The following is a 27,114-nucleotide window of genomic DNA, read 5'->3' as shown; positions in this document are numbered from 1 at the left end:
CCGCAAACCCCGCACACTCTGGGCTCTTCACGGCGGAGACCTGTCGTCGCGATCCGCGCTCTTTCGCCTCTCCTCCGCTTCGAAAGCCCCGTCTCTTCTTCACCTTTCGATGGGCGTCCGCGGCGTCGTTTGCCTTCAGCAGCGCAATAGTTAACGAGTGCCGGATGCGCCCTCACTCCAGCAGACCGCTACAGTACGAAGATGGCGTCGGAGGGAGCCAGCGGGGAGCACCCTCCTCCGGTACACACACTGGCAACCGCCGTGCTGGGGAGCGTCGACACGGTAAGACCCCGGAGGTTTCCAGAAACACCCGCGAACAGTCGAGGTTCGCGGCCGTCGGGCGGTCAGCGTGTCGGGTGTGGGGGGGGGGGGCCCGGAACGCGCTGCGCATCGAACCGACTGGTTGGTGGAGCAACAGCGGTGGTCAGCGAGACGCTGCCTGGAGGAAAAACACGGGGGTTCGTGGTCGTTTGGGGGGGGATTTATGACTCGGAGCAGCTCTGACGGCGGCAGAAATACGCGTCGAACCCGCCGAACCTTCATCCGCAGCCCATAAACCTCCTGATCCTCGGAGCTCACAATTCACAGTAAATAAGTCGCAACAGGATCAGTCTGCGTTTATTCTGAGAGCCTGTAGCGGTTTATTCCACTGTCTTCTAATATTTGGGAAATGACACCTGGGCAGCTGATTGTGACGCGACGCAAAAAAAACCTCACCTGGCAAAAAGCTGCAGGCGGCCCCCGCAAACGGGAGGTTTCCGCTCCTGTGGCCCCTCCAGGTGCAGCTGCGCTGGTTTGCTCACGCCTGCTTGTGGTTTTTCGCACATGCACCCCCCCCCCCCCCCCAAGTTGTGATGAGTCGGGTCCCCCCTGAGCACGGAGGGGTCACGGAACCTGTCACGGTGGTGTCAGCCCACCGGAAGTGCTGTGATGCTTTTGCATCCCTTTCCCTTTATTTTATTTGATAGTTGCTGGTGTGTGTGTGTGTGTGTGTGTGTGTGTGTGTGTGTGTGTGTGTTATGGGGGGGGAGATGCAGCGGTGGGTGGAAGGCAGAAGAGTGGGAATAGAGGTTCACTAGACACCTTTCTAAATTGGTCTTAATTTCAGTGACTCAGCTGGCATAGCTGGGAGTATCATGTCAGCCCCCCACACAACACACACACACACACACACACACACACACACACACACACACACTCTGGCCTGAAGAGCCTGGAGGCTCCTTTTCATCCATGCGAACAGGTGCTGCAGGGACGTGGGTGCCGAGCGGCCTCCTCATCCTCCGGTCAGGGAAGAGACGCTTCCGGCTTCGTGCCCCCCCCCCCCCCAACCCTGCTGTGGTTAAATAAAGCTCTTTGCTCTTTGATGGTTGGCCTGAGGTGGGGGAAGTTTCTCGTTTGCGAGGGCCACGAAGGGCTGACCCTTGCAGTCCAGAGCGGGTTGGGTCAGAGGTCAACGAAAGGCACCTTCCAGCCATTTACCCTAGAATATGGTGACGTGTTAACAGCCTGTTGGTGCGTTCTCGCGGGGTGGGTTTAAGTGCTTTTGCCCCAGAGTCACCCAATTATCAACTGTAATGCGGTTTGTGCCTCCGGGTCAGGGGTTCAAAACCTCCAGGGTGCGTATATGAGGGGCAACAGGGGCAGAATTCGGGCTCGGCGCACGTTCTCTCTGGAGCGCTGAGCCACGTATTGGGCTCGATGCAGGGTTGTGGATCAGTTCCGGCCACGATGGACTAGACTGCGTCCAGCTCCAGCCAATCAGAGCGCAGGACACTGGCTGATCAATGAGGGGAGACTCCATACGAGTCAGACACAGTGAGGACGGATGAATGGGAACCAGATGAAAGGTACGTCAGAAAACCTTTGATCTCCACAAAGGGTGTATTTAAGGATCCCACCTGTTGCACCAGGTGATTGTGGAATCTTCCCGCTCACAGCGTGAAGGAAATGATTGATCAAACTCGTTGGCAGCAGATTTTCTTTGCATTGATCACCCCCCCCCCCCCCATTCTATCCTGTCCTGTCCCAATGATTGACACAGTGGGAAAAGTGTGAGGCGGTTCTTCCATCATTGTGTAATGGAAGCCGAGAGCGTTCGCTGGTGTTTACATGCTGCCGTGTTGTTGGGGGGGTGGGGGGGGGCGGCTGCGTGAGCGGCTGCAATGCCATCGCCTCTTGTTCCTGCCAACCAAATTTCTTTCCCAGAGACCCGAGGGCTCAAATGTTCCCGTAAACAAGTAATAGAGGTCATCAGACAGGCTAATTGTGTAATTTAGGGGAGCGTCGGTTAACCAAGAAGGCGGAAAACATCGTCTTGATTTCAGCGGCGCCGTTGGAGCACGCGGAGCGGAGCCGGGTTCATGTTTTCAGATGTCGGTTTGCCATGGAGGTGAAGGGGCCTTTGTGTGGGCCCGGCAACGCCGACCTGATTACGTGTATCGGGTATCGGCCATAACCCAACCCAGTCACGGTGGCTTCTCCTTATCACCGTGGCAACCGGTGCTCTCGCGTTACCCATCTTGAACTGTGTGTGCACGGGCTCGGTGCCGTCGGAGGGTCACGTTACTGCTCTTTTAAAGGTCTCATACTGGATTATTAGTCCCCCGGAACCTTCCCCGTAACCGTAGGAACCCTTTTTACGTACGCCAATCACGCTTTGTCCTTCACGCTAACGGGACCGGAGTCGAGAGGAAGCTCGCACATCTGAGGAACGCTCGGCGTCCCTCGAGGTTTGGAATAAACTGAGGAAGGTCTCATTAAGCGGACCGGCGCCAAGGGCGAGCCTCTGAGCTCCGGCCGGGCAGCTATGCCCTCGCCGCAGAGTTCACGGCTCATGGAACCCATTAGCGCTGGCTTCCCTCACCTGCTCGCCGTGCTGAAATGCCAGAGCGGGACGCAGGCGCCAACCCCCCCCCCCCCGACCACCACAGGGCCTCGTGACAGCACGGCTCAGGGCTCAAATGTGCAGCGTGCACAAGCGGTCCAGCTATCCGAGCGGTGACGCCGCTGCGGGGGCTGGAGGACTCGATGTGTCATGAAATCTCTCCTGCTTCGGTTTCCAGGCTCGGATTTAAAAGGCGGAGAGAGGTTTTACACCGATTCAGAGCCTCCGTCCCCGGATTTTAACAGGACGTGTCAGTGGAAGCGGCGAGGGGGGCGGGGCTTCTGCCGTCGCCCTCGGGCAAACGGCTCTTTTGCCACGAGTTAGCATAGATGGAGCCGTGACTAGACGGGAGCTGGCCCAGAAGCAACGTGGTATCTTCTGACTGTTGAAGCGGCACGGTGACATTTAAGACCGTCGTGGACGTTTATTCCAGAATACAACAATAAACGTGAGAATTCACCCCAGGGATGTCCAACGAGGGGGGGTCTCTCTCTCTCTCACACACATACACACACACACTTTAAATTAGACTCAGATTGACACCAAAATGAGCATTTGTGGAAACTGTCTTGGTTGAAACGCGGATCACATGACCTGGATTAACGAGCAGACAGACCAACCTTTGTGTTGGCACAGTGGTGACATTTCCTCCGTCTTAGGACGGTTTCGCTTGCAGAACCGTCCCATTTTCCCTTTTTAAGGGAGTGTGTCTCGGCGTGTTTATTCCTGTGGATTTATAATGTGAACAGCCCCCCCCCGGGCGGCTGCGTAACGTCACATGAGCGTGGAAAAGCCACATTTGAAGGGAAGGGAATAGTTTTACTTTCAAAAAAACAAAGGAAAGTGGGCCAGAGATTGAGCAGGTACCCTCTTCGTCAGACGTCTTCCAGAGGCCGAGTGGCTCTTTGGCTACTACAGTTTCCTCTTCTCTGTGGTGTGTTGAGGTTTGATTGAATAAATAGCCTTGTGGAATGCTTCCAGACACCAGTAACACAGCTGGAAGTGCGTTCCTCAGCAGATGGCTTCACCAGCGGCCAAAACTGTAGATGATAAAAAAATCTGACTTCCAGTGAGCTCCAGCTTCAGAGCTGATCCCCTCTGTTAAGCTGCATCCTCCTTTTGTATTTTGTTTGCAGAACACACACACACGCGCGCTCGCACACACACCACGTTGTTTGCTCTTTAATGCCACAGCTCTGGAATGTCGACTGACCAGCTGCCTTTTTTTAACATTATGGGATGTGACCAGGAAAAGGAAAAGTGTCCGTCTCTGCACATTCACTGCAGTGCTGAAAGATGAGCTAGTTTAATGGGTCAACGTCGCATCGTTCGGGTCCTCGTCAGGACAAAAAGAAGCATCTTAATATCGATTTCGTGATTTCGATGATGTTATTAAACGGCATTGTTCTTTAATTAGTGTGAGAAGCCAATGGAATGTATTTAATAACAGTTTGTGGTTTCTACCTGCACAATAAAGAGCTTTTAGTTTAGTGTTGGTGTTTGATTAGAAATTATGAAACCTCTCTCTCACCAACTGTTTCCACCTCTCCCCCCCCCAGAAATACGAGTTCAACATGGATAACCTGAGCAAGCCGGAGCTGCTCACTCTGCTGAGCATCATGGAAGGAGAGCTGGAAGCCCGTGACCTGGTGATCGAGGCCCTGAGGGTGAGTCCACGCCACAAGCTAACGAAGCTATCGCGCGGGTCGAGTCCGAACCCGTTGATAGCGGGGCCTGCGCGGACACATTTGTAGAACTATGTTGAGTGCTTGAGCGCTGCCGGGTCCTTTCTGTTCTTTCCGATAAGCGGCCTCTCTGCTCGCCTGTTGCTGGCTGAGTGACCGGTTGGTTTTCGCCAGAAAAGGTCGGCGTGATCAAATCTGCACCTGCTGTGTAAACGGTCGCCTCCATTCCGCTGCACTTACTGGAAACCCATGATTTGCTTTGGTGAAATGTCAAATCCCTTCTCTTTGCCAAGATTCACTATCTCGTCACATGTTTTCACTTGGTTGTTGGCGGTTTTCGGAGCGCGCGCTCGTGCGTTCACGTCCTGAAGAGTTGCTCCCGGGCTCGCTCGCTCGCTCGCTCGCTCACACACTTGCATGCGAACGCACGCTGGCGTGCCCCCGTGTTCCCCTCTGCAGATCTGTATTTAGGCCAGGATCTGTGCCTCGGTGCCTCCACGCTCTACTTTTCTGTTTCTTCTTCTCTGATAGGACGTTAATGTGAAGCGACTGCAGCAGAGCGGCGAGTCAGCGCCGTCACGTTCAAGTTTGAAATCGCATTTTCCCACTCTTGGCTCGTCGATACTGTCAACAGCGGGAGGGATTTTCAGGAGCGGTCTTGAACTATTTTGTCTCTTGAGTGGACGCTTTAATGTAACGTTTCAGGCGATGTCACAGTCCAGCGTTATGAGCTGTACAGTCTGCATGCAACCTGCTAGAAGCCTAAAGCCACTGACTTTTACACCTAAACTGCACTTTTGTGAGTGATTCCATCGCTTGGAGGCTAAAAAAACATCTATTAAGTTCGTTTTTGAGTATGACTGCCTGTGGGACCTGCATAACGATGCTTCCCTGTGTCAGCTGAGAGAAACATATCAGTGTCTTGTCCAACCTGACCGAAACCTTTATCTTCTCTTCATTCTTGAGTAATTAGCATCATTTTATACTTTCCAGCTAGCCTCTTATTCCACTGCACCCATGTTTTCCAAAGGCTCCCCGAAGGCTCGGTGTCCTCCGCGGATGGATATCCAATCCAGGTTTAACAGAAAGGAGCCTTCTGTCTGTGTCCCGTCTGCTCTCACCAAACACAATGAGGCTGTTTGTTCAGACGCTGATAAGCCTCCTCGGAGGGAGAGGAGGAGAGGGAGGAAGAGCAGGGGAGGGAAAGGGAATGAGCATGGAGAGATAATCAGAAAGTATCTGGAATGAGAATCGGAGATTGTCAAACCTAATCAGGACAAAGAGGATGAAGAGTGAGTGAGGAGGGGGGGGCTGTGAGAGAGGGGTAAGAAATGGAGGTGCTGTCGTGTGGGACAGCGTGACAGGGAGGATTAGCCAAACTCCCCCATTCAGCCACTTTTTTGGGTCTCTATTCACCCCGTTCCTCTGCATAATGGAGGGAGAAAAGCATCATCTGGCCACCAGCTGCAGGGACGTCGAGAGGACACGATGTTCATGTGCATGTGCTTCGCTCCACTCGAAGGTCCCAGGTCACAACGATGTTCGTGGCTGTTTCGCCTCTTCTGTGAGTCTTTTCCGCCTCCTGCTGAACACGAACATCTAATCTGCTGTGTGTTTTAGCTGCACCTAAACGTACACTCGGAGCAGTCCAGTCTGCTGGAAACAAAGTGTTTAGATTAATTTTTGAAGCGTGGCTCCATGTAAACATGTCGGGGCAGAGAGAATCAAAACCCCCAAAATTAAACCCCCAAATCGGGCTAAATGGGCTAACTGGCAGCATCGTTAGTTGGCACAGTTACAAATGGTCTGAGAGGGACTGAATCCCCAGTTGGAGCGCAGGCTCCTTTTTATCTGTATTACCAGTTCTCCCAGTTCAGCGCTCGACTGCTCCCGTGCCAGACGCTTGTCCCGACTTTAACAACTTGGCACGGCCGCAGCGCTTGTTTGTGCCACAGGGGTATTATTTGGAGGCTTTGGTGCCGCAGATTAATTAGCTCCTGGCCAAAGCTGGCTGAGCTGCCCTATCAGGTTTCGTGCTGGAGAAGGAGAAAGGGAGCCAAAAGCAGATTAGCCAAACGACAGAGATATCACATGGTTGGTGCGGCCGAAGGCGACGCGGGTCGCCCGCTCCTCAGCGCCAGCGGGCATTTGAGTCTGTTTAGGTGTTCCGCTAAACGGCGTCGCCGTTCTCACCGGTAGTGTAGAGTCAAAGTGGACGAAGTCGCCGGCCAGAATGGAGATTAAGCGTTTGGCTGCAGGCCACCGGCAAGTTCTGCATTTGCTCATAAACGCTTCTCTGCTATTCAGCTGCTCGGCGTCGAGAGGAGGAACGATCGCCGCTCGCTAACCTTTAGGTGGCTAATTCTGTTCTGTTCCCCAGATCCTTCAGAGCTGACGGCTTCTGGTCTTTCTTTGTCTCGATGAACTCGTGTGACGTACGGCTGCGCCGCCGGGTCGCTGCCGCGCAGTCATCGGTTCCCTTTTTAAAAAGAATGATGCACAGTTTCCAACTGTGGAAGCGTTACACCCTATAAGAAGTGCGAGTCCTCCTGATGGAGCCGCCCAGATCTGATGGCGGCGTTTGCTCACGTGGCTACGGCTGCTCCTGCCTCGCTGACACACGTTAGCCAGATTTGACAGCATTTTACTACTTTAACCGTGTATCTGAACAGAACGCCGCGCTCTATTGCCGTCTTCGATCAACCGCATGGGTCGGACGGCCGTCCTGATGTGGACGGGCCTCCCGGGGAGGTCACGTGATCTGCCATATGACCAGGCCAGCTCACGAAGCTCGCACATGCTTAGCGCAACACAACACATGCCCCGGGCCATCCAGCTTTCTCCAGTGTCACATTATCTCTGACCATCTAGCTATTTAAGGCATGCCCTGTTGCTGGGCTTTTCCAGCTCTACCTACACACACGCTCGCTCGCTCACACACACACTCAGCGCCGCGTTTGTCTTTTTAACTGTTTGTTCAGCTCTTTTCCCCACAAGTGGGTCCTTGGCTCGGCTACCTTCTGCCCAGCTCTGCGCAGCATCCCTGTTGTTTTAAAAAGTCAACGAGAACGACCCCAAGCTGCATTTGGAGCCTCCTTAGATGTAGATGAAATAAGCTTTTCATCCTCGTCCGACCCATCTTTTTGAGCCCGGTTCGGTGGCCCGAGAGAAGCGTTTCTCCCCCGGCAGGATTTGGACTGTAAATTTGGTTAGTTAGAAGCTTGTTTGAACCAGCATGAAGTCTGACGAAGCTGTGATGCTCAATCTAAAACCGAGGCTTTTGTACACGTTCACCCCTGGTTTTAACCCTTTCTGTAGCACGCAGCATCTGATCGGTGGGCTGCCTAGCAACCAGTAACACCCCACCCCCCCCCGTTCTTTGCGAGCTCCCAGGCTCATGTTTCACTGCCACCCACTGACAGCACTTAGCAATGAGGCTAGAACGGCCTTTTGCACCGCCCGTTCTGCTCTTCCTCCGTCACGCCGCTCGCTTCGCCGCTCGTCGGGCCGAAGTATGAGCAGATCTCCGGCGGTTTGGTGTCGTCAGGGAAACGCTGATGTGATAATCCAAATCTCATCCCCTCAGGCTGTTATGAATTGTGTTGAAAATGACTGCCAATCCCATGATGCTCTGACCCCCCCCCCCCCCCCAACACTGGGACTGTAGTATCGCAGCACATCTCCACCACTTCCTCCCCCCCATTCTAAACTGGAAGTGGTACGGCCCATTAGTTGGCGTCTCTGGAGATCTGCTTGTCATGACTTCTTTTTTTTTTTTTTTTTCTTCTCGCTGGTGTTTGAAGTGCTGTCAGATGGGATCCTTCCTGGGGGGCTGGGGGTGGGGGGTGGGGCTGTCTCGGAGTTGAAAGAGCATGTCTGAGCGGCTGCGCGTGCGCTTTCTGTGCACCTGTATTCTTTTACAAAATGTCCAGAATCTCAAACGTCGGACGTTGTTTTGGTTCATGTTCTCATATTTCATTGATCGGCATTGGGGGGGGGTCGGGATCGGGGGATCGGAGGATCGGATCGGAGGATCGGATCGGAAGCTCCATCAGTGCCTCATGTATGTCCTCTTACATGCGAAATATCTTGAAATAACTAAAACGAGCGCTCAGCGAAGTGCTGTAAAATGGGTCACGGCAGCCATCCTCTCTCTCTTCCCTCTCTTAATCCTCTCTTTCCAAATGTGACCCCCCCCCCCCTCCCCTCCCCCAGTCCTACACAGGCCTATATTTCATTCCTCATCCTCCCCTCACGCCGCATCCTTGATGCAGTTACTTTATAGGATGTCTGCTTTTATGGGAAGTGCTTTAGCCGTGCACTCACCCACGTGGGACCAGAGCCCCCAGCGCAGCAGGTCGTGTGGAAGCGGACGCCGGATCGGCTGGTTCGCTGCTTCTGTTGGAAATTGTTCCAAAATGATCGTCCATTGTTGATGAATCTACAGTTTGACCATCCCAGGTTCTTTAACACAAGATCTGGGAGAGAACCCCGTCGTGTTGGGTTTTTCCAGCTTTAACTTGGCTGATTTGAGGCGTCGGAGAGGCTCATTAGGCGGCGTAATTATCCTTTTATTAAATAATTCAGCCTTGGCAGCTTATTTTCCTGCTGCCCTCCTCGTATATGGAGCACATGTATACGTTCGACTCTCTGATTTGAGTTTCCCTGCTCTTTTTAACCCTGTAATTTGTTTTTGACAGATCTTTTTTTATTCATTTATTTGGCTGCTTGAGCGTCCTTGTTCTTCAGCTGCCTCCTCATCCTTCCAAACTAGACCTCCAGGTTCTTATTGGTCGGTAACGACGTGGCTGCTGTGTGATGAGAGCATCACGACATGAGGACACACACACACACACACACACACACACACACACACACTGTCATCAATGTAATAAGAAATGGAGATGCCAGAAAGTGTCGACTTATGAGGAATTTTTGGAAATCCGAACAGAATACGTTGGACACGGCGTGTTAAATGCGTGTGTACGGAGCCTGCGACAGGTGGAAACACACACACACACACACACACACACACACACACACACACACACACACACACACACACACGTCTGGGCTCTTTGCATCCGTGCCTTCAGGTGTAACAGTGTGGGTGTTCAGCTGGAGCAGAATGAGAGCGGCCGACTTCGGGTTACCAGAAACTAAAAATATGTGTTCTGTTGTTTGGTTTTCCATCTCACGCCACCTTTTGTCTCTCTTCTCTGCCGTGCGCGAAATATTTGCGGTCATCTGCCGGGCCCGATAACCCGCTGCCACCGCCAGAGGCATCGGAGGGAAGCGCGGCAACTTTCCAGGTTATCGCGGAATAAAGTGAAGCGGTTTAACTGGAGAAAATGAGCCCAGATGCAGGTACCATGTGACGTCCTCTGTGACCCCGGTGCTGGTGGTAAATGTGGTAAACGGGTTGTAAATGAATGATCAGATTCAGGCCAGTAAATTTACCACAAGTTTACATAGTTTGAACCATCGTCAAGCACCGATTTCTTCAACTTTTGGCTGTTTTTAGATGAGTCACTGTGGGGGGACCAGACCTCTACCTCTTCTTCCATTTCAGCCATTAATCGATCACACCTCCCTGCAGCGTTATGCACCCCCCCCAAAGTGATGATGCATTGTAGTGAAAGCAATTAGATTTAGAAGCACTGGGTAGCTGCTCCGGCTCTCCATCTGCTTTGGTTTCCCTCACATTCCTCTCCGATCCGACAACTTTTCTTTTCCCGGCGTAATTTGTTGCCGTCGTGTTATCAGGACATCAGAACACTTTGTCCAGGGAGGGGGGCGGAGGTCGTGACTGACTGTGGGTGCAGAAAGTGCTGTCGAGGAGGGGCTGCGAGTTCTGCCCGAGCACAGTTGCTGCTTTGTCTAGACGCAAAGCTCCGGGGACACTGGGGCCGCTCTGTTCTCTCCCCAGACGTCAATTTCTGCTCAAATCAACAGAACGATTGTGCGTCGGCGGGGAGAAAGTTGCCGGGCGACACGTCAGGAGTTTCTCATCCTGACAGGAGACCGGAGGACACATCTGGAGGAGCCTCAGAAATGAAATGCATGTCAAAACCCGGGATTATCTTCAACGCGGTTCAATCCCACCCCTGGTTAGGAACACGCTGCACTTTCCAGAAGATGGATGAATAAAATAACATCATGAGGGACCTAGCGGGTATAAGCCAGCTTGTAAATTCCTTAATTACACTGTCTGCGTGTGTGAAGGATACACTAAAATTGCTGTTTACGCCCTTTAGTGTCGTTAATAACCAGGCTATTCAGCTGTGTAGGAACCCGACCTCATGCTTCACAAGCTTATTGACAATCTGGTGACGTCATTCATTCAAACCAAATTTCTCTTGAGCCCGGTTCTCGCCTGTGCCGGCCTCTATTCAGTCCCCATCGTCACTCTAATTAGTTTTCTTTCCCGGATGCAGACGTGCCGATCGGAAGAATCCGCCGCTGTTGTTTTTATTCATTTAAACCGAATTGCTGAGCAGTTCTGGATCAGCATAAACTCGTCTTTCGCAGCCAGATATGAAGCGCCGAGGAGGGAAGGATTCCACAAGCGGAGCTTTAATTCAATTGTTTTTCCACAGCTTTCTTCCCTCATCAGGCCGAGCCCTGGTGGAGTCGTTCTGACCCGATTACGATCGAACCGGAGCCCTTTTTGCTGCTCCACCACAAGCCTCCATCACCGGGCAGGATTCTTTTTTTTCCACCCTTCCCACACTGTTTTAATTCAGCGCAGCGAGCTGTTGTTTTTACCGCTGCCAGGAGGCGCCGCGTCATTAAAGTGCGGTCTCTTTATGGGAAGCCCCAGTATGCATTTTTTTGTAAACGGCGGGGGCATTGGGAGTGGACCGGGGGCGTGTTGGGCCAATGGTTGCGTCCCTGCCAGTGTTTCAGTCTCCTGATGACCAGTTTGGGTTTCAACCTGCAGAGAGAACGCTTTAGCACGGCGTGGTGGAGGTTTTGGCCGGCGCGCGCCTTCCGCCAGAAACCAAAATGGCACTTAAGGTTTAGGACTCTGGGCTCAAAGATTAAGTTGAGGTTCACGCTCTAATGTGGAGTTAGTTTTTCTTGGAGCCGAAAGCCGATTCTTGCTCGGAGCTGCCAGGGAGCGATTTCTCACAGGAAACTTGTGTGTCGGCTCTGAAGAGAGAGGACGTGGGGAAGGGGAGCACAAGGACACGACTACTGCGGGTGCAACTTCTCCCTTTCCTCCCTAAATCTGATGCCGTTTGCAGATTGTACTCAACCTTTTGGCCCCTTTAATTACAGTCGGAAGCCACCAAACATGAGTGAACAAATGTTTCCCAGAACTGTCCAACTCCATCAAGTCCATGTTTGGATTCTGCTTTTATCTAGTTGCAGTGCTCAGTGGGGGGGTTGGAGGATCGGGAAGAACCCTCGTTTTCAAGGATTCACCTTCTGCCAGCGCCCCTCCCCCACATCAGCCCGACAATAAATCGGCTTTTAACGTTTGTTTCTCTGATACTAATAAAACATCTCAATGATGAAGAAACGTGGATATTTTGCAGCTAAGAAAGTGACGTGTGTGTATATAATTATTGTTTTTGAACTTGACTGAGCCAGTAATCCCAGTTCCTTGCGGGTCACTTTAGATATAAGGAGTTAAGTGGCAGAAACGTTAAAAGCTGGCCGTTAATCCCCCCCCCCCCATGCACAGGAGAGCAGGCAGCCAGCGTCTTCAGGCTCTTCAGCAGGAGCCCCCAGCTGTGGCTTTACACGTTCCTCCTGATGTCTGCGAGGGGCTGATCCCCTCAGCGCCCCCTTCGCTCATTCGCTTTTCACTTAAATTAAAATAGCATTTAAAGCTGATTAAAATGGCTTTTTTTTAATGCCTTTAGCATTAAAGTAGCTCTGAAGGTAACCAGTGCTGCAGGTGGGATCAAACATTCCACCAAATTCTGCTCAGCTAGTTTCGTGCAGCAGAAGCTTTTTGGGGTTTTTGCAGGGGTTTGTTGGAACACACTCATTCCTCAGCAGCGTTTCTTTTGTCTTTTGGTCATAACCTGCTCTCTGGGGATGTTCTATAAATAGAAGCTTCGGTCCTGAAGGCTTTGCTGGACAAGCGATCACTTGGTTTTCAGGTTATTTCATGTTTAAAGTGTTTTCTGGAAAAATGTGCTGCTGCTTCTTTCAGAGAATATTATAGCTTCTGTCTTGGGCATCACTGTTGGGTTTTCTGTGTGTATGTGTACGTACGTGTGTGTGTGTGTGTGTGTGTGTGTGTGCACGCATGTCTAGAATAAGAGAGCAAGGTGCCATCCAAGAGGATTGTATCCAACAGCTTCTCTGATATCACCCATCAGTTAAAAATCACAGAGCTCAGCAGCCCTGACAGCTGACACACAGGTTCAGTGTTTACCCTGGTGTGTGTGTATGAGAGTGTGTGTGTGTGTGTGAGTGCAGCGTGCACTCATTCTTCTCTTAACTACAACAGTAAGATATATATTTTCAGCTAATTTGCCCCCATTTTGGTCTCAGTACTCATGTGTGTGTCTGTGTGTGTGTGTGTGTGTGTGTGTGTGTGTGTGTGTGCGTGTGTGTACATGCTTTAACGGGGTGCCTGTGTGTGTTCAGCGTGTGCCTGTTGGCCTTTGTGGGTTTTTCCCCCATTGTGCAGTTAAATCAGCTGAAAATAAATGCTGACACACATTTAATCAGAATAAAAGATGCATTTGCATGACTGCTCCACAAACTCTTGAGCACACACACACACACACACACGCGCACACGTGGAATATGTAATAAACACACTTCCAGTTCCCGATCAGATGTTCTGTGGGGGGAGGGGGAGGGGGGGGGGGGGGCTTTTTGTGCTGTTGCCCACAGGGACTGTGAGGCTTAATCAAGCAGCAGGCCTGGGTTGGTTTACTGTGGCATTAAAGATAAAAATAGGCCATAAGGAGCTGACTGTACTGGGCAGCAGAGACACACAGCTGCAAGTCATGCTCAGTGTGTGTGTGTGTGTGTGTGTGTGGGGGGGGGGGTGGCATCTAATACAATCTGTGTGTTTACATCCCTTAAATGAAACACTTGCCTCGGTCCCTTTTGTCTCAGGTTTCCCCCCTTCGCATCGTAGTTTTAAAATGTGCATGTTGTGTAGCTGAAGTGTGTGTGTGTGTGTGTGTGTGTGTGTGTGTGTGTGGTGTGTGTGTGTGTGTGTGTGTTGTGTGTGTGTGTGAGAGAGAGAGTGTGTGTGTGTGTGTGTGTGAACCCTTGAGGTGTCCAGAAAGCTAGTTGTTATCTGACTGTACCTAGTTAACTCTGCGTTAGCTTTGCGGGTCATTCAGAGATGCTGCGTGTGTAGCTCAGACCGAGGCTACACTTCCCTTTTTAGGCCTCTCAATTCCGTTAAGTTTGAGGTCGGACGTTTGCGTGTGTAATTCACATCCTGATGAGGCCGAGGTTCACACACGGCGTCCACCCCTCGTGTCTCGCATCGTTGGTCCCCGGTCCGAAGGGGGTCCAAAAGCTGGAGCCGTTCGAGGAGGGCGAGTGACAAGTCTCGCAGCTTCAACTGTTCTCACGCTGCCTCCCGTCTCTAGCGGGGGGTTGGCTGACATTCAGCGTCTCATAGCAACCCACAATGTATGCATTGTGTGACTGAAGGATTCTGAGAGCTGCTTCGGAAGTCCCAGAAGCTTGATCGTTATTGGTCGTTGTGTGAAAGAGAGAATTGTAGAATAAGTGTGTGTGTGTGTGTGTGTGTGTGTGTGTGTGTGTGTGTGTGTGTGTACAGTGGTCCCTCATCAAACTTTCATCCAGGCCGTCAGCTGATCTCGGTAAACATGAGTAGAAAAAGCTGCAGCCACGTGGGATTCTGGGTAAAAATATCCCAGCGTCGTGGCTCCTCCAGTGTGTGTTCTGCATAGCAACACATGTAACGGGCTCATCTGTGTGTTTCTATCAGCTCCTGTTAACGAGGAAATGACCTAAAATGTATAGATTTAGATAGATTTCCACCTGCTTCCTTGTTAAAACTGTTGCTGAACTCTGCAGTTGGCCACAATATCAATACCGAAGGCCACAGACTAGTTATTGATTAGTAGAATAATTACTGCTGCCGGATTTATGGATGTGTGTCAGCGGCATGATGAACATAAGAGTTTCTACAGTTGCATCTGGAACCTCCTGCTGGTGGCACAGAACCAGAACTTAGCCGTCTTTACATTAGCGGGATTGTTTTGCTGCCCTCCCCCACCTGACATCCATCCCAGTGGAAGGCGGGAAGCAGCGTTGCCTCGACATCGGCCTGCTAAACTTTGTCTTTTTTCAGCGGTTTGAAGTAAAATTAGGCCCGACATCCGTCGGCGACGTATCAGAAGGAATCGCCGGGATCAAAGAGCTCTCCTTCGGTGGAGGGAAGAGCGTCACGCGCCGCCTCCAACCAGGAATTCCCAACATGTCTCCCGCTGCCTTTCCCACGTGGTGAAATGAGGCGTGAGCCCGGCTTTTGGGTGATGAAGACGAGGATCAGTCGCACTTTGAACTTCCAGCGCGTTGCGTAACGTCACTTTGGTGTGTGTGAGCGCAGCCTGACGGAGGAGAGACTTGACCGTAGCTCGTTTCCCACCCCCTCCGTGATCCCTCCCTCAACCGTCATCCGTCTTTTGCTGCTTTCGTCTCTCTCTGAAGCTTTGCGCTCTGCTGAAACTCGCCCTGGAACGGACGCCATCGTTATCAGGAGGGACGTTTTTTAGGGGCTTTTTTGACAAATTCAATCGGAAAATATAAATATTAGGCTTTAGAGCCTGGAGGTCAGACTCTCCAGCACCTAATTCCTGTTTTTTATTTGGTGCCTCCTCACTGTTCCTGGTTCCTCCATTCTGATTTGATCCCCAGTGGAAGTTCGAGCAGCCTCACTGCGTCATTCCTGTAGCAACTGACTGACTGACTGACTGGCTGACTGGCTGACTGGTGTGTGGGTGAATGACGGATGAGGCCCAGGTTGATTGGAGACATCTGGGAGGTCAGCCCAACCCAAACCCCCTCATCTAGAGTCAACATCTGGATATTTCTGTGTATATTAAAGCTGCACCGTCGAGACGCATGGGGGGGGGGCAAACATGAAGAACCAGAATCCGGATTCATCTCCTGCACCATGAATTATTTACTCTGCCGCATCATCTGGTGTAGCGGCTACAGACCGAGGAGGCAGCGCATCGGTCTGATTGGATCATTGGGCCTAATGTCCCAGACACGCCCCTGCTTCATTAACTGATTAGGTCCGGTTCTTTTGAACCATGCAGAGCAGCATCTATTGATCTTTACATTCCAATAAGACTGTAAAGAAATAAGCAGACTGTTGGGCATCGTTTCACCCAAAAACATTTCATAGACTCCCCCGATGGCGACGCGCTCGACGGTTGAAGGCGGGACTGAACGGTTCGCCACGGCGAGCCGACCCAGCGTAGCCGAGACCAGAACCCGTGGAGGGAAAGGTCGATGTATCGACACGACTGTTCTCTGGGAGAGCAGCAGCACAGGAAGGGTCTCAAAAAGCCTAAATGATGTTTTGAGGCACAATCGGTGCACAAGTAAACATATGTTGGTATAAATACAGGGTCAACAACCGTTGGGAAGCTTTGGTCGGCAACAAACAACAACAGAACAACAACCAAAGGGAAGATTTAAGTGGCTTCTGAATGGCCCAAGAGGAGGGAACACAAAGTTACGCCCGCTAAATCGACTGGGAGCCCCGATGACCGAAGTTTATTAAGCACTTTTGATCTATGTTGTCATGGCAACTGCGATTTCCGGACACTTTTCAGGTATTATGACAGGTTTGTTTGCCCGTAAGCTCTAAAAGAGAGAGGCACCTTGATCGGGTGTTCTATTTTAATTTATTTTGCATAAACACACGATGGACGGGACATTAAGCCGCCTTTGATTAGTCATTTTAATGGGATTTGTCTAATTAATTGTACACATCATGCTCGCAGACGATGGGATGGCGTTTGCATAAATGGGTTCTCCAGATTAATTGGTCAGATTCTTCCTGAAAAGCTCCTGATCGACACAGTTTCCCATAATACTCAAATCCTTCCTCACATCTTCTGCATCTTTTAGCCTCACGCAGCTTCTCCTTGGATATCAGCTTGGGTGACACAGAAAAAGAGACAACTGCTGCTCTTGTAGCCCTTCAAGTCCCCTCAGGTTGCTTCTCCTGAGGGCCGTGCGTGGCCCACTTGCGGGTTTTGTTATTTAGCCGCCTCGTCTTTCTCTCCGTCCTTCCTGGCAGCGTCCTCCTCCCCTTTTTTCATCTCCTCCTGCAGCGATCCGTTTCTGATTCTCTCAATTCTGGCCCACTTCCCTGAACCCTATCACCCAGCGAGTGCTGCATGCCGGTAAAGGTTGATGCTAATAATACTCTCTCAAAGCCCTCCACCAATGCTGCATTTGTAAATACCTCAGCGGTGCACAGCATCCTGGTCCAAATGTGTCAGAAACCACCTGAATTGATGTGCGGAACCTGCTGGAAACATGCTAGCAGACGCCATGTGCTTGTATATCTGAAGATTCTTTTTTCTCTCCTCTCTAACAACAACCAGCGGATCTGTGGGATCAATAATGGAGCCTCCAGGGGATTTGGTGTTTGACAGCTGATGAGATCTCAAAGGATTTGGCTCCAACTGGGGCAGCCTAATAGGGCGACCTGTGACCCCCGTGCAGCGCGACCAGTAAATATTGATGAGCGTTAGCATAGCTCCGAACAGGAAGCGAGGCTGGGCTGAAGTTGTAAAGATTTTTGCCACACAACCGGTAAAATGTTGCCCAACATACACTAAATACCAACTGCGGCTCCAGCCGTCGCAGGACGTCGTCGCTTTGGAGGCTCCGAAGAGGGAAATGTTCTCTTCTAACGGCGTGTTTGAGACGCACGCCGCTCTGGATGGTCAGTCAGTGTAAACACGCCGTAAAGAAAACGTGAAGTGTGTTTTTCTTCTGCGCGCACGCGTGTTTACGAGTCTCGCTCCTCTACATCTCCTTCTTTGGCCAAGCCAGCCGGCACGCCTTCCCGCGTCCTGCTCCCGTTCTTCCCTGGCGTTCCTTCCCTCGCCTCCACATTCAAAGCCTCCAAATGTTTGTGCCTCGCCGATTTTTGTTTTAATCGGTGCTTCGTCCTGATTTGCTCACCCACAGAATTAGATGACTTGATCCTTCAGCTGTTTATTGGGCAACACAGAAGCCTCATGTGACACGCAGCCACTGTATTATCAGGAGATTTATCGGTCCATGCTTGGATTGTTCCAGAGTGGACGTCACGCCAGGACAATCGCGGCAAAGCCCTCCGTCATGTCGCGCCGAGTGTTCCGCGCCTCATTTCTGTGCTCTGATTCATCCGCTGGTCACCGTCGTATTTACGTTCTGCCGGCGGTCGAGCTCAGAAGACGGATGGTGACACGAGCGGCCACAGCTGTGCAGCAGTTTTCAGCCGTGCCGGAAGCTTCCAGTAAGCCGAGACCCATCCAGAGTTGTGTTCGGGCCTGTTTCGACATGGAGGAGGGCAGAGTTCTGCTGGTTGTTTCGGAGAACCTGTGGCGGGAGGGCGAGGTGAAAGGGTGGCGCGTGCTGGAGCAGCTTCTGCACGTTCTCCCGAGCTCCAAATGGAGATAGTTGTGTTTTCCCCTCGGGAATCGGCGCTAAAACAGCCGACCGCTCCGGGGAAAGCTGAGGATGTGGCAGGAATGATGTCACATCAAGCCTGCGCAGTCAGAAAGTGGCGCCATTCCTGGTAAATGGTTGTGAAGAGGTTCCTTTGGTGTAAACGAGGGGGGTTCTGATCTAATGAAAGGGAGAAACGCACCGACTGAGACCAATTAAAGCCCAGAATTCCCAGATTAAACGCTCCTCTTCTTTTCTCTCTAGGCTCAGAGGAAGGAGGTGTTTCTCCAGGAGCGATATGGCCACTACAACCTGACCGACCCTTTTCTGGCTCTCCAGAGGGATTTTGAGTCCGGGGTCCCTGGAGGCGACAAGGAGCGGCGGGCCATGGGTTCCAGCCCCATCTCCGTCCTGGAGGCCGTCATGGCGCACTGCAGGAAGATGCAGGAGCGCATGTCGGCTCAGCTGGCTGCTGCCGAGAGCCGCCAGAAGAGGGTGAGAACGTTTATTGTCCATTTGCACAACCTGAAACTCTGTTGGGAACTGCAGCGGCGTGCTCGTGCTCGTGCACGTGCGGAGCTGCGTCATCGTTTCTGGTGCGTCGTTTCTGTTTTGGACGGTTGATTGTTAGGTGGGCGTCCATAACGAGTGTGTTGGGCTTTATTTTATTATGTGGCCCTAAGTATCAGGACAGCCCCCGATGCCTGTCTATCTGCCTGTCTGTCTGCCTGCCTGTCTGTCTCTGCCTGTCTGTCTCTGTCTGTCTGTCTGCCTGCCTGTCTGTCTCTGTCTGTCTGTCTCTGTCTGTCTCTGTCTGTCTGTCTCTGTCTGTCTGTCTCTGCCTGTCTGTCTCTGCCTGTCTGTCTCTGCCTGTCTGTCTCTGCCTGTCTGTCTCTGCCTGTCTGTCTCTGCCTGTCTGTCTCTGCCTGTCTGTAATGGCTCTGTCCTGTTTTTCACCCCCGTTCTCTTCATCCTTCTGTGCTTGAGAATCGATGTGAGGCAGCGTTTGTGTGAAAGGTTGGCAGAATAATTGGGGGTATGTGATAGAGTGGAAAATCCTATATGAAGCTGTGTGTGTGTGTGTGTGTGGTGTGTGTGTGTGTTGTGTGTGTGTGTGGTGTGTGTGTGTGTGTGTGTGTCGTCCCTGAACTCTGTAATAACAGATATATTTTGAGCCAATTGGTGCCTTAACCACATGGATGATGAGGTATGGAAGGGGGGGTTGGGCTTTAGCTCGTTTTTGTGGCAGTGGTTGAGATTATGGTTGTTGTTGTTATTAATATTATTATTATTATTATCTATAATTTCTGCCAAGACAGGCCTGGTTGTGGCTCCACAGCTTAGTTTTAAGGTTCAAAAAGATGAATGAGGTTTCTCTCAAGTTGTAAACTCCAGTTTAGCGTCCCAATACTTTCCTTTCCGTGGTCAGACGCTGGCGAGGACGCCGTCGACCTGTGCCCTGACTCTCACCCTAACCCCGATTCCCGTGAACGTGCCTCGACACCGAAGAGCTCGTCGATACCGCTGGCGTTTCTATTTTTGTGAATAATGCCGTGGCTGAAACGAGAAGACCTTCCTTTGGTGTCGTGTTCTTGCTACACAGGCAGTGGGAGCGTCGGGAGCAGGAGGAAATGTTAATGAAAAGCTCTAAAATAACCAGGAGAATATGGATCGTTCCGAAAATTCCATGATTTCCACACACAGTGATGCATTTGCAGTATGTAGGGTTCCAGGACCTGGTTCCCTGCGCTAGGAGGGGGTCTTCGGGTTGCCGGGTAGACTGCATGCGCTATCTTTATTACCTTTCCTGCCTCTTTGGTCTCCTGTGAATAATTTGCTGAATTATCCATGAGGTCTTAGACAAGCCGAAGGCCCACTTTTATGCCCGGCGCGCTGAATTGGGTTACGGGCTTAATGAAGACACATGTACTCCCTCATGAATCAGTCATGAAGTGTGAGGAAGCCCCCTCTCGCGATGGTGAACAAACAAGGTTCCAGCCGTTGGTGGAACTTCTTAATGACGTCGTTACCCGACGACGTCTTTGTTTCTGTTTTCTCCCAGTTGCTGCCGGTGGTAACTCGTTTGGTTTCTATCTCGCTCCTCAGCTAATGGCCAGCGAGCTAGCGCATAATTATCACTTTTACACCCTGCTGCAGCAATTATCACACTCATTAAAGCTCTTATTAATTCCTAATGTCAGAATGGAGCATATTAAGCAGATCCAGGTTCCCAAATGTGCTGCAGTTATGGAGTTCCTGGTGAGGTGGACAATGGCTGGTGTGATTGGTCGCTGGTGCACGTCATCCTCCCTCAAACCATCTCAAGCCACCTACTGGTTGAGCACTGTAACGCAGCCTTGTGATCCTCCACGTGCCCGACCAGGCGCCAGTTCACCGCTGAACTGGGTTCAGTCCATCCCAGTGTGTCACACGATGTGTTGACCTCCAGCAGATATAATCCTCGACCAATTAGCAGCTAGTTTTAGTACTTACTGTACTTTAGAAAAACGGCCTCCACCCCCGTGCACTTCCGTAGCATCGTCCAGTAGTGCGCTCGCTGGTGGCGGAGGGCGAGGGTCGGGGGAGGCAGGTCACCGGAACCTTTGTTCGAGGCTTGTCAGGGTGATGGGGGGGTCTTGGCCGTTGGGTGGAGAGCCTCAGCTAAGCCCTGTTACTCCCCCTGAAGCTGGCTGTGCGCTAACAATAGCAGCAGTGCAGCCGATACGGAGGCCGGCGCTTTGACAAGTCATCAAAATTCAAGCAGCGGGGAAACGCTGTGCTTGCACTAACGCACGCTGAAGTTCTTGATACGGGGCGGTTTACCTTACCTCGCCAAATACTACTTTCCCCCTCTGCTTTTTCAGATAAAAGAATCAACCTGTGTGATTTCTTTCAGCTGGAGATGGAGAAGCTGCAGCTGCAGAGTCTCGAACAGGAGCACCGCAAGCTAACGGCGCAGCTGAAGGACGAGCGCGAGAAGAACAAGCACATCGTCATGATGTTGGTGCGCGAGTGCAAGCAACTGGCCACGCGGGTGGTCGAGGAGTCGCAGCGCTTCGACGAGCTCCAGGCCCGCCTGGAGGAGGAGGGCCGCGCCTCCGGACGCCTGCAGGAGGAGCTGACCACGGAGAGGCAGCGCAGCCAGCAGATGGAGGCCAAGATGGAGAAGCAGCTGTCGGAGTTTGACACGGAGCGGGAACAGCTGCGCGCCAGGCTGGGCCGCGAGGAGGCGGAGAGCCTGGGTCTGCGGCAGCAGGTGGAGCAGCTCAGGACTGAACAGGGTGACGGGAAGGACGGCGCCGCCGCCGCCACCGTCGCGCCGCCCGAGCCTAAAACGCTCACGTCCGTCTCCGTCACCACAGAGCCCGTCAGCTCTCGAACAGCATCGTGCCAAACGGACCTGCCCCCCGCCGAGGCAGAGCTTCCCAAGAAGAACCCCCTCGCTATACCCGTTAAACCCACGCCTGCCAATTACGTGGGCCTGAGTCTGCCGAAGACGCCCGGCCGGGGCATCGCCCACAGCAGCTCGGGAGGACTGGCGCAGGCGGAAAATGGGTCAGAGGGTCAAGTGCCTCACGGCTTACCGAGCGGAGTCAGCCCCCGTGTCCAGGCGGCGCGCTACAAGTTCCAGGAACAGGACCAAAACGGCACAGCGTCCCAGAGTCCTCCCGCTCGTGACCTTTCCCCTACCAACCGGGACAACTTCGCCGCCAAGCAGCAAGCGCGGCACACGGTCACGCAAGTCCTCTCGCGGTTCACCAGCCCCCCCGCCGGAGGTGGCGGACCGCTCCGCCCGGGTCTGCCCCACTCTGCATCGGAAGGGGGCCCTTTTCCAGGCCGCCTGAGCCACCCCATTGGCCTCAAATCACCAACTGTGGCCAGGATTGACCGTGGAAACCCTCCCCCCATCCCTCCAAAAAAGCCAGGGCTTTCCCAGACCCCCTCTCCTCCTCACCCGCCCATTAAGGTGGTGGGGGACAGCAGTCGCACCCCTGCAGCTGGGCTGAAACCAGCCACACCCCAGCTGCCGCCCAAACCTGCCCTGGACCTGGTCCCAGCCCTGACGGCCTCTCAGGTGGGTTCCTGCTCCTCGTGTCCCTCCCCGGGGCCTGGCCGGGGCCCTCGGCCGCAGCCGGCGGCAGCAGCATGTGCAGAGTGCCCCCCCGTCGTCAGCACTGTCACCACTGTCAGTAGCACCTCCTCCATAAACCCCCCTTCCACCTCCTCTTCCATTAGTGCTCCATCTTCCCGTAGTTCCCGCTCCTCAGCAGGCAGCCCCCTGGCAACAGCATCAGGTAAAAGGGCTCCACCTCCCTCCGGTCCTCTCCGCTACCTTTATCTCTTCCACTATATTTCTGTAACTGCAGGAATGAAGCACAGAGTAGCGCAGCATTAATCCAGCCGGTGTCCTAAACCACCTCCTGAGACCTGTCGCTCTTTTCTGCCGTCTCTCCCTCCGACCTTGAGGCGTCCTCTGCCGGGACGCCCTTCCTTTCCCTGTCTCGTCACGTTAGCGGCCAGCGGTGAGAGCGTGTTGCTAACGTGCTCCTGGCTGCGTTGCTCGGGGACTCGAGGCAAAGCAGACGGATCCTCTCACTTATAACCCCTGTCCTCTCTGAAGCTGATGCCAGAGGCTGCTCTCACTCCTCCCCTTCCATTCCCTCCTCTCCTCCATTAGCATGCCACCACCACTCTCTCACTTCCTGCTCTCCTTCATACAGTCGCTTCACCTTTTGATTGCTTCCCAGCATAAATGCAGCATCAGAACCACAGTGGAGTGTTTGTACATTTTATGATTGCATGATATTGCCTAATAAATAAATCTGCTTATTCGTGAGGATGAGGAGAATGATTTTGAACTTAAAACTACATTTCCTGTTTATTCTGCTTCCTGTTTCCCCTCTTTGGCTGTGATTCAGTTGATATTTACTTGATTTTTGGTGTTTGCATGTTACTCTGTGATGGATGTTTGAGTATGATAAAAGGAGACTCTTGTTGTTTCCTCTGACGTGTTATAATCTGTAGAATCACGCTGGTATGAAAAGTCTGAGGAAATATCTGACACATTAGGTCTCTGAATAACTATTTAGACGCTCCGTCTGCAGCAGACATGGAGTTTTTGGGGACATTTCAGATGCTTTTCATATTTTAATGCTGTAATTACACATGAATAGCATGTCGTAACTGTCCCTTTTGTGTTTGCGACATTTGAAAGCGTCTCTTCCGTCAGCAGCACGTTTCATTTTTCGTTCGACCTTTTTGACATTTTTTGAATCCTCGCGCCCGTAACCGCTCCTGGCCAACGCCGACGGGCCGGGTTTGTTTTCAAAGAGCTCAACACGAGAAGAAACGTCCGCTGCTGATCTGACAGAGACGATTCTTGATTTTTCTGTGGAATTAAAGTGTGCTCTCGTTCCCCCACGATCCCTCCTTGCACCCGTGCTCAGCACTTCTAGAAGCCCCCTCTTCCTCCTGCTCTCCTCCTCCCAGTTTAACCTGTGCTGCTCCTGCTCCTCCTCCCCCCTGCAGGCTGGTGTCCCTCCGTAGCCTCCTCTCTAGGCGGCGGTGGGCCTGCTGCCCTGGACAGGCGCCCCCTGCTTTCCCAAGCTGCTTCCCAGGGAAATGTCACTTTATTGTCAAAGCTGCTTAACCAACCAGACCCGACCGCCAACACCAACACCACCACCTCCACCTCCACGTCCGTCAACACCTCCTCTACCACCGCCGTGGGGAACAAACCCGATCATCCCGACCGAACTCACCACCCGCACCACAACCTCAACCAAACCTCTGCGCTGTTTGCTGCTGCTCAGGATGGACACACAGGTAACCAAGCTCCCCTCTTTAACTGGAGTGCTTTTAACTTCCCTGTCTGTCAACATCCCCTTAAATTAGAGCCCATTTCCCCCTCAAATGGGCTTAAATGCGAAGCGGATTAGTTTTCAGAGGAGCGTCGCTCTGGTGACTTTGTGTGAAATTAGATAAAAACAAGCCGCTGTTAAGATGCTGCGCGCTTTTATAACGGCGCGATCGGGGCTGAAAGACAAAAGGGAGTCCCAGACTGAGCGCGACGGGGATGTTCCAGACATCAAACCCACGACACTTCTTTCCTTTTGTGTTCTATACCCCCCCCCGCCCTGGTGTTTTACCACAGTAAAAAACAGTCTCTCTGTAGTGAGATGGTCCAGGTCTGTATCCTCAGTTCAGATCTGTTACTATTCAAATTTAGGTGGACTAATGAGTCGTCTAAGGTCATGGAGGTGGATTTTAACCCCCAAACCCTGAGACCGACCCACAACAAGTCCAGAAGAAGCTGGTCCGGGCGCGTCAGGAGCCTCCGTGCTGCTGTAATCTTTAATCACATGAGTGCTGTCTGATCCCATTAACAGAGATGGTCTGTGATGCTGGACCTTTTACTACCTCAGCACAGACGAGGGCTCTTTAACACACACACACACACACACACGCACACACACACACACCACACACACACACACACACACACACACACACGATGATCCCAGCTCTGCCCCATCACTTCTTTCACTTTCCAAACTAACACAGCTGTTTAGAATTTGTTCAACGAGCACGTTTGCCCCACCGATACCCTGCACAGACGGTATCCATGGCAACGGTTGCTTGATTTGCTCACGTTTCGAGACACCGTGTCATGTGATTGTTGATGGCGAGCATCTTTCTGTCCCCGCCAGAGCGCGTGAAGCTGCTGCTGTCTTCTGGATCACCCGCTGATGTGTCGCACCAAAACGGATTCACACCTTTGCACCTGGCCGCCGCCTACGGCCACCGCAGGTGAGCTCGCAGCCGCCTGCGCTCGCACACTCGCCTCTCAAAAAAAGAAGAGGAGTTACAATTTTAAGGGGATCATGAATAGAATTTGGTTATAGTGCTCAAATCTGGACTAAGATCGATCCTGGTACTAGAGAGGCAAACACTGGTCACAGCATCATTGACCAGCAAAGCTCCCGTGTGTGTGTGTGTGTGTGTGTGTGTGTGTGTGTGTGTGTGTGTGTGTGTGTGTGTGTGTGTGTGTGTGTGGTGTGTGTGTGTGTGTGTGTGTGTGTGATGCGCAGGACCAGCTGGGGAATGTGCAGTGTTGTAATATCTGATCAGTGTTATTTTTAGAGTGGGGATATCCAGAAGGCAGGCAGGCATGCATGCGCACACACACACACACACACACACTCTGTCATCCCCTTTTCTACAGTGGTCATGACTCAGTGCTAACGTTAGCAGACAAGCTCGGTTTTTATCACTAAACAGAAATACAGTTTTAGTGCTTGTGTGGGCTGATTGATGATGCTAGGCTAGGCTAGGCTAGGCTAAAGCTGGCTGCCTGATAGCATATTCAATTACCATGCAGATGCATGATGGGATGCAGGATAAAAGCATCTCTGGAGTGCTGTGATGGCGTCCAGTCCAACAAAAGCTACACTTCACATTAACGTTTCTTTTGCTTCCTCCTTCCTCCAGCTGTGTGGAGGCGCTTCTGGCTGCCGGCGCTGCTGCGGACGCAACGGCGGCCAACGGTCAGACGCCTCTCTTACTGGCTTGTGAGGCAGGAAGGCTGGACTGCGTCCGAGTCCTGCTGACGGCCGGAGCCGATCGCTCACGCACCACCGAGGTAGGTCCACCTTAACTTAACCTAAACGGCAAAATCGCCCATGGAATTTTCCCAGTTTGGTTTAATTCAGCTTCGTTTTTGTGAAACTGAAGCTAATCTTCAACCTCACCTCATTTTCGTCTTTATCCCTCGCGCTCGTCATCTTGCGAGTGTTATCGAGGGTTCTTTCATCCGATTGGTGCACTCTAATGGCTGTGCAGGCATCCCAAGTCTCCACGGCAACCATAGGGGCCTTTTAGTTGCTGTGGCAGCTTGTGACAGGAGCCTATATTTAGTTTGCTGCTTTGTTCCACATTTAGAAGGCTGGTTTCTCATCTGAGCCACAGAATCACATGTGAAATTCTCTATAGCATATCTGACCCGTTCAGCGCACGTTTATTTTTAGACCTGCAGAAAACGTTGGCCGGCGTGTTGAGTCAAACATAATGGTTTTACAGGCGGGTGGAGGGTTAATTCTCAATGTGGACCGCACATTTTGCCGTCTGTCCTGCAGAATATCCTTTATTAGATAATTAACACACAAGTCAATGAAGACATTTAGTTCTGATAATGTGGCATAAGTCTGTGGCTGTCCTCTGCAGGACGGCTGCACGTCTCTTCATGCGGCGGTGCGTTCGGGACACGCCGATACCCTGCGCCTCCTCCTCAGCCACCCAGCCCAGGGTGACCCCGGCGTGCCACCGGAGCTGCCCGCCGCCCTGCTGAACCGGGCCAACAGCGACGGCTGGACGGCCGCACACGTGGCCGCCGCGCTCGGCCTGAAGGTGAGAAGCAGCGTCGCCTCGCGCCTGAATCTAAACAGGAAGTGGTTCACTAACAGGTTTGAAATAACTCGCTGTATCGTGGTGCTGATGTTTCCCTCCCCCCCCCCCACCCGTCTACACTGTCAAATCCTTCTCTGCGCCCGTTAACCTACACTCGCATTAACCCGTCCAGCCTGTCTTCTGTTAATGTCCCGTCCTCGGCACGGCTGACCTTGCTGGTAGGAGACACCAGACGAGCGTCGGGCCTGAATATGAATGAGGAGCTTCCAGCTTTAATGAGATGTTGTTGGAGTATTCCTGAGCAGAACTGTGTGTGTGTGTGTGTGTGTGTGTGTGTGTAGGAATGTCTGGGGGTGCTGTGCAGCCACAGTGAGCAGGACATCTCCAGGAGAGACAAGTGTAATCGCACTCTTCACGACCTCGCAACCGATGACTGCAAGGAGCTACTTGAGAACCTCCGTAAGTGACCTCCTAGACCAGGGGTGGGCAAATCCAGTC

General features: G+C 52.2%; 1 protein-coding gene and 1 long non-coding RNA gene across 4 annotated transcripts in view; one reads left to right on the top strand and one right to left on the bottom strand.

Moving 5' to 3' along the window:
- Positions 1–14: 14 nt before the first annotated feature.
- Positions 15–27,114, top strand: part of cttnbp2 (cortactin binding protein 2) — a 35,086-nt gene continuing 7,986 nt past the window's right edge. For 2 of the 3 annotated variants that reach the window (XM_057051403.1, XM_057051405.1), the window contains exons 1-9: positions 15–282; positions 4,447–4,554; positions 18,475–18,705; positions 21,107–22,505; positions 23,740–24,036; positions 24,921–25,020; positions 25,702–25,852; positions 26,434–26,616; positions 26,958–27,075. In XM_057051403.1, coding sequence (XP_056907383.1) covers positions 202–282; positions 4,447–4,554; positions 18,475–18,705; positions 21,107–22,505; positions 23,740–24,036; positions 24,921–25,020; positions 25,702–25,852; positions 26,434–26,616; positions 26,958–27,075 — 2,668 coding nt within the window. In that variant the 5' untranslated portion in view covers positions 15–201. Of the gene's footprint in view, positions 283–4,446; positions 4,555–5,989; positions 6,137–18,474; positions 18,706–21,106; positions 22,506–23,739; positions 24,037–24,920; positions 25,021–25,701; positions 25,853–26,433; positions 26,617–26,957; positions 27,076–27,114 lie in introns of those variants that run through there. The other variant, XM_057051404.1, reaches the window with a different exon arrangement.
- The window catches only part of LOC130535970 (uncharacterized), a 3,624-nt gene continuing 2,928 nt past the window's right edge, over positions 26,419–27,114 (bottom strand). Inside the window, exon 3 of the long non-coding RNA XR_008953244.1 lies at positions 26,419–26,646. This is a non-coding gene — a long non-coding RNA (uncharacterized LOC130535970). The remainder of the gene's footprint in view (positions 26,647–27,114) is intronic.

Source organism: Takifugu flavidus, chromosome 13 (genome assembly GCF_003711565.1).
Source record: "Takifugu flavidus isolate HTHZ2018 chromosome 13, ASM371156v2, whole genome shotgun sequence".
Taxonomy (NCBI): Eukaryota; Metazoa; Chordata; class Actinopteri; order Tetraodontiformes; family Tetraodontidae; genus Takifugu; species Takifugu flavidus.
This window is presented reverse-complemented; position numbering and strand designations above follow the sequence as displayed.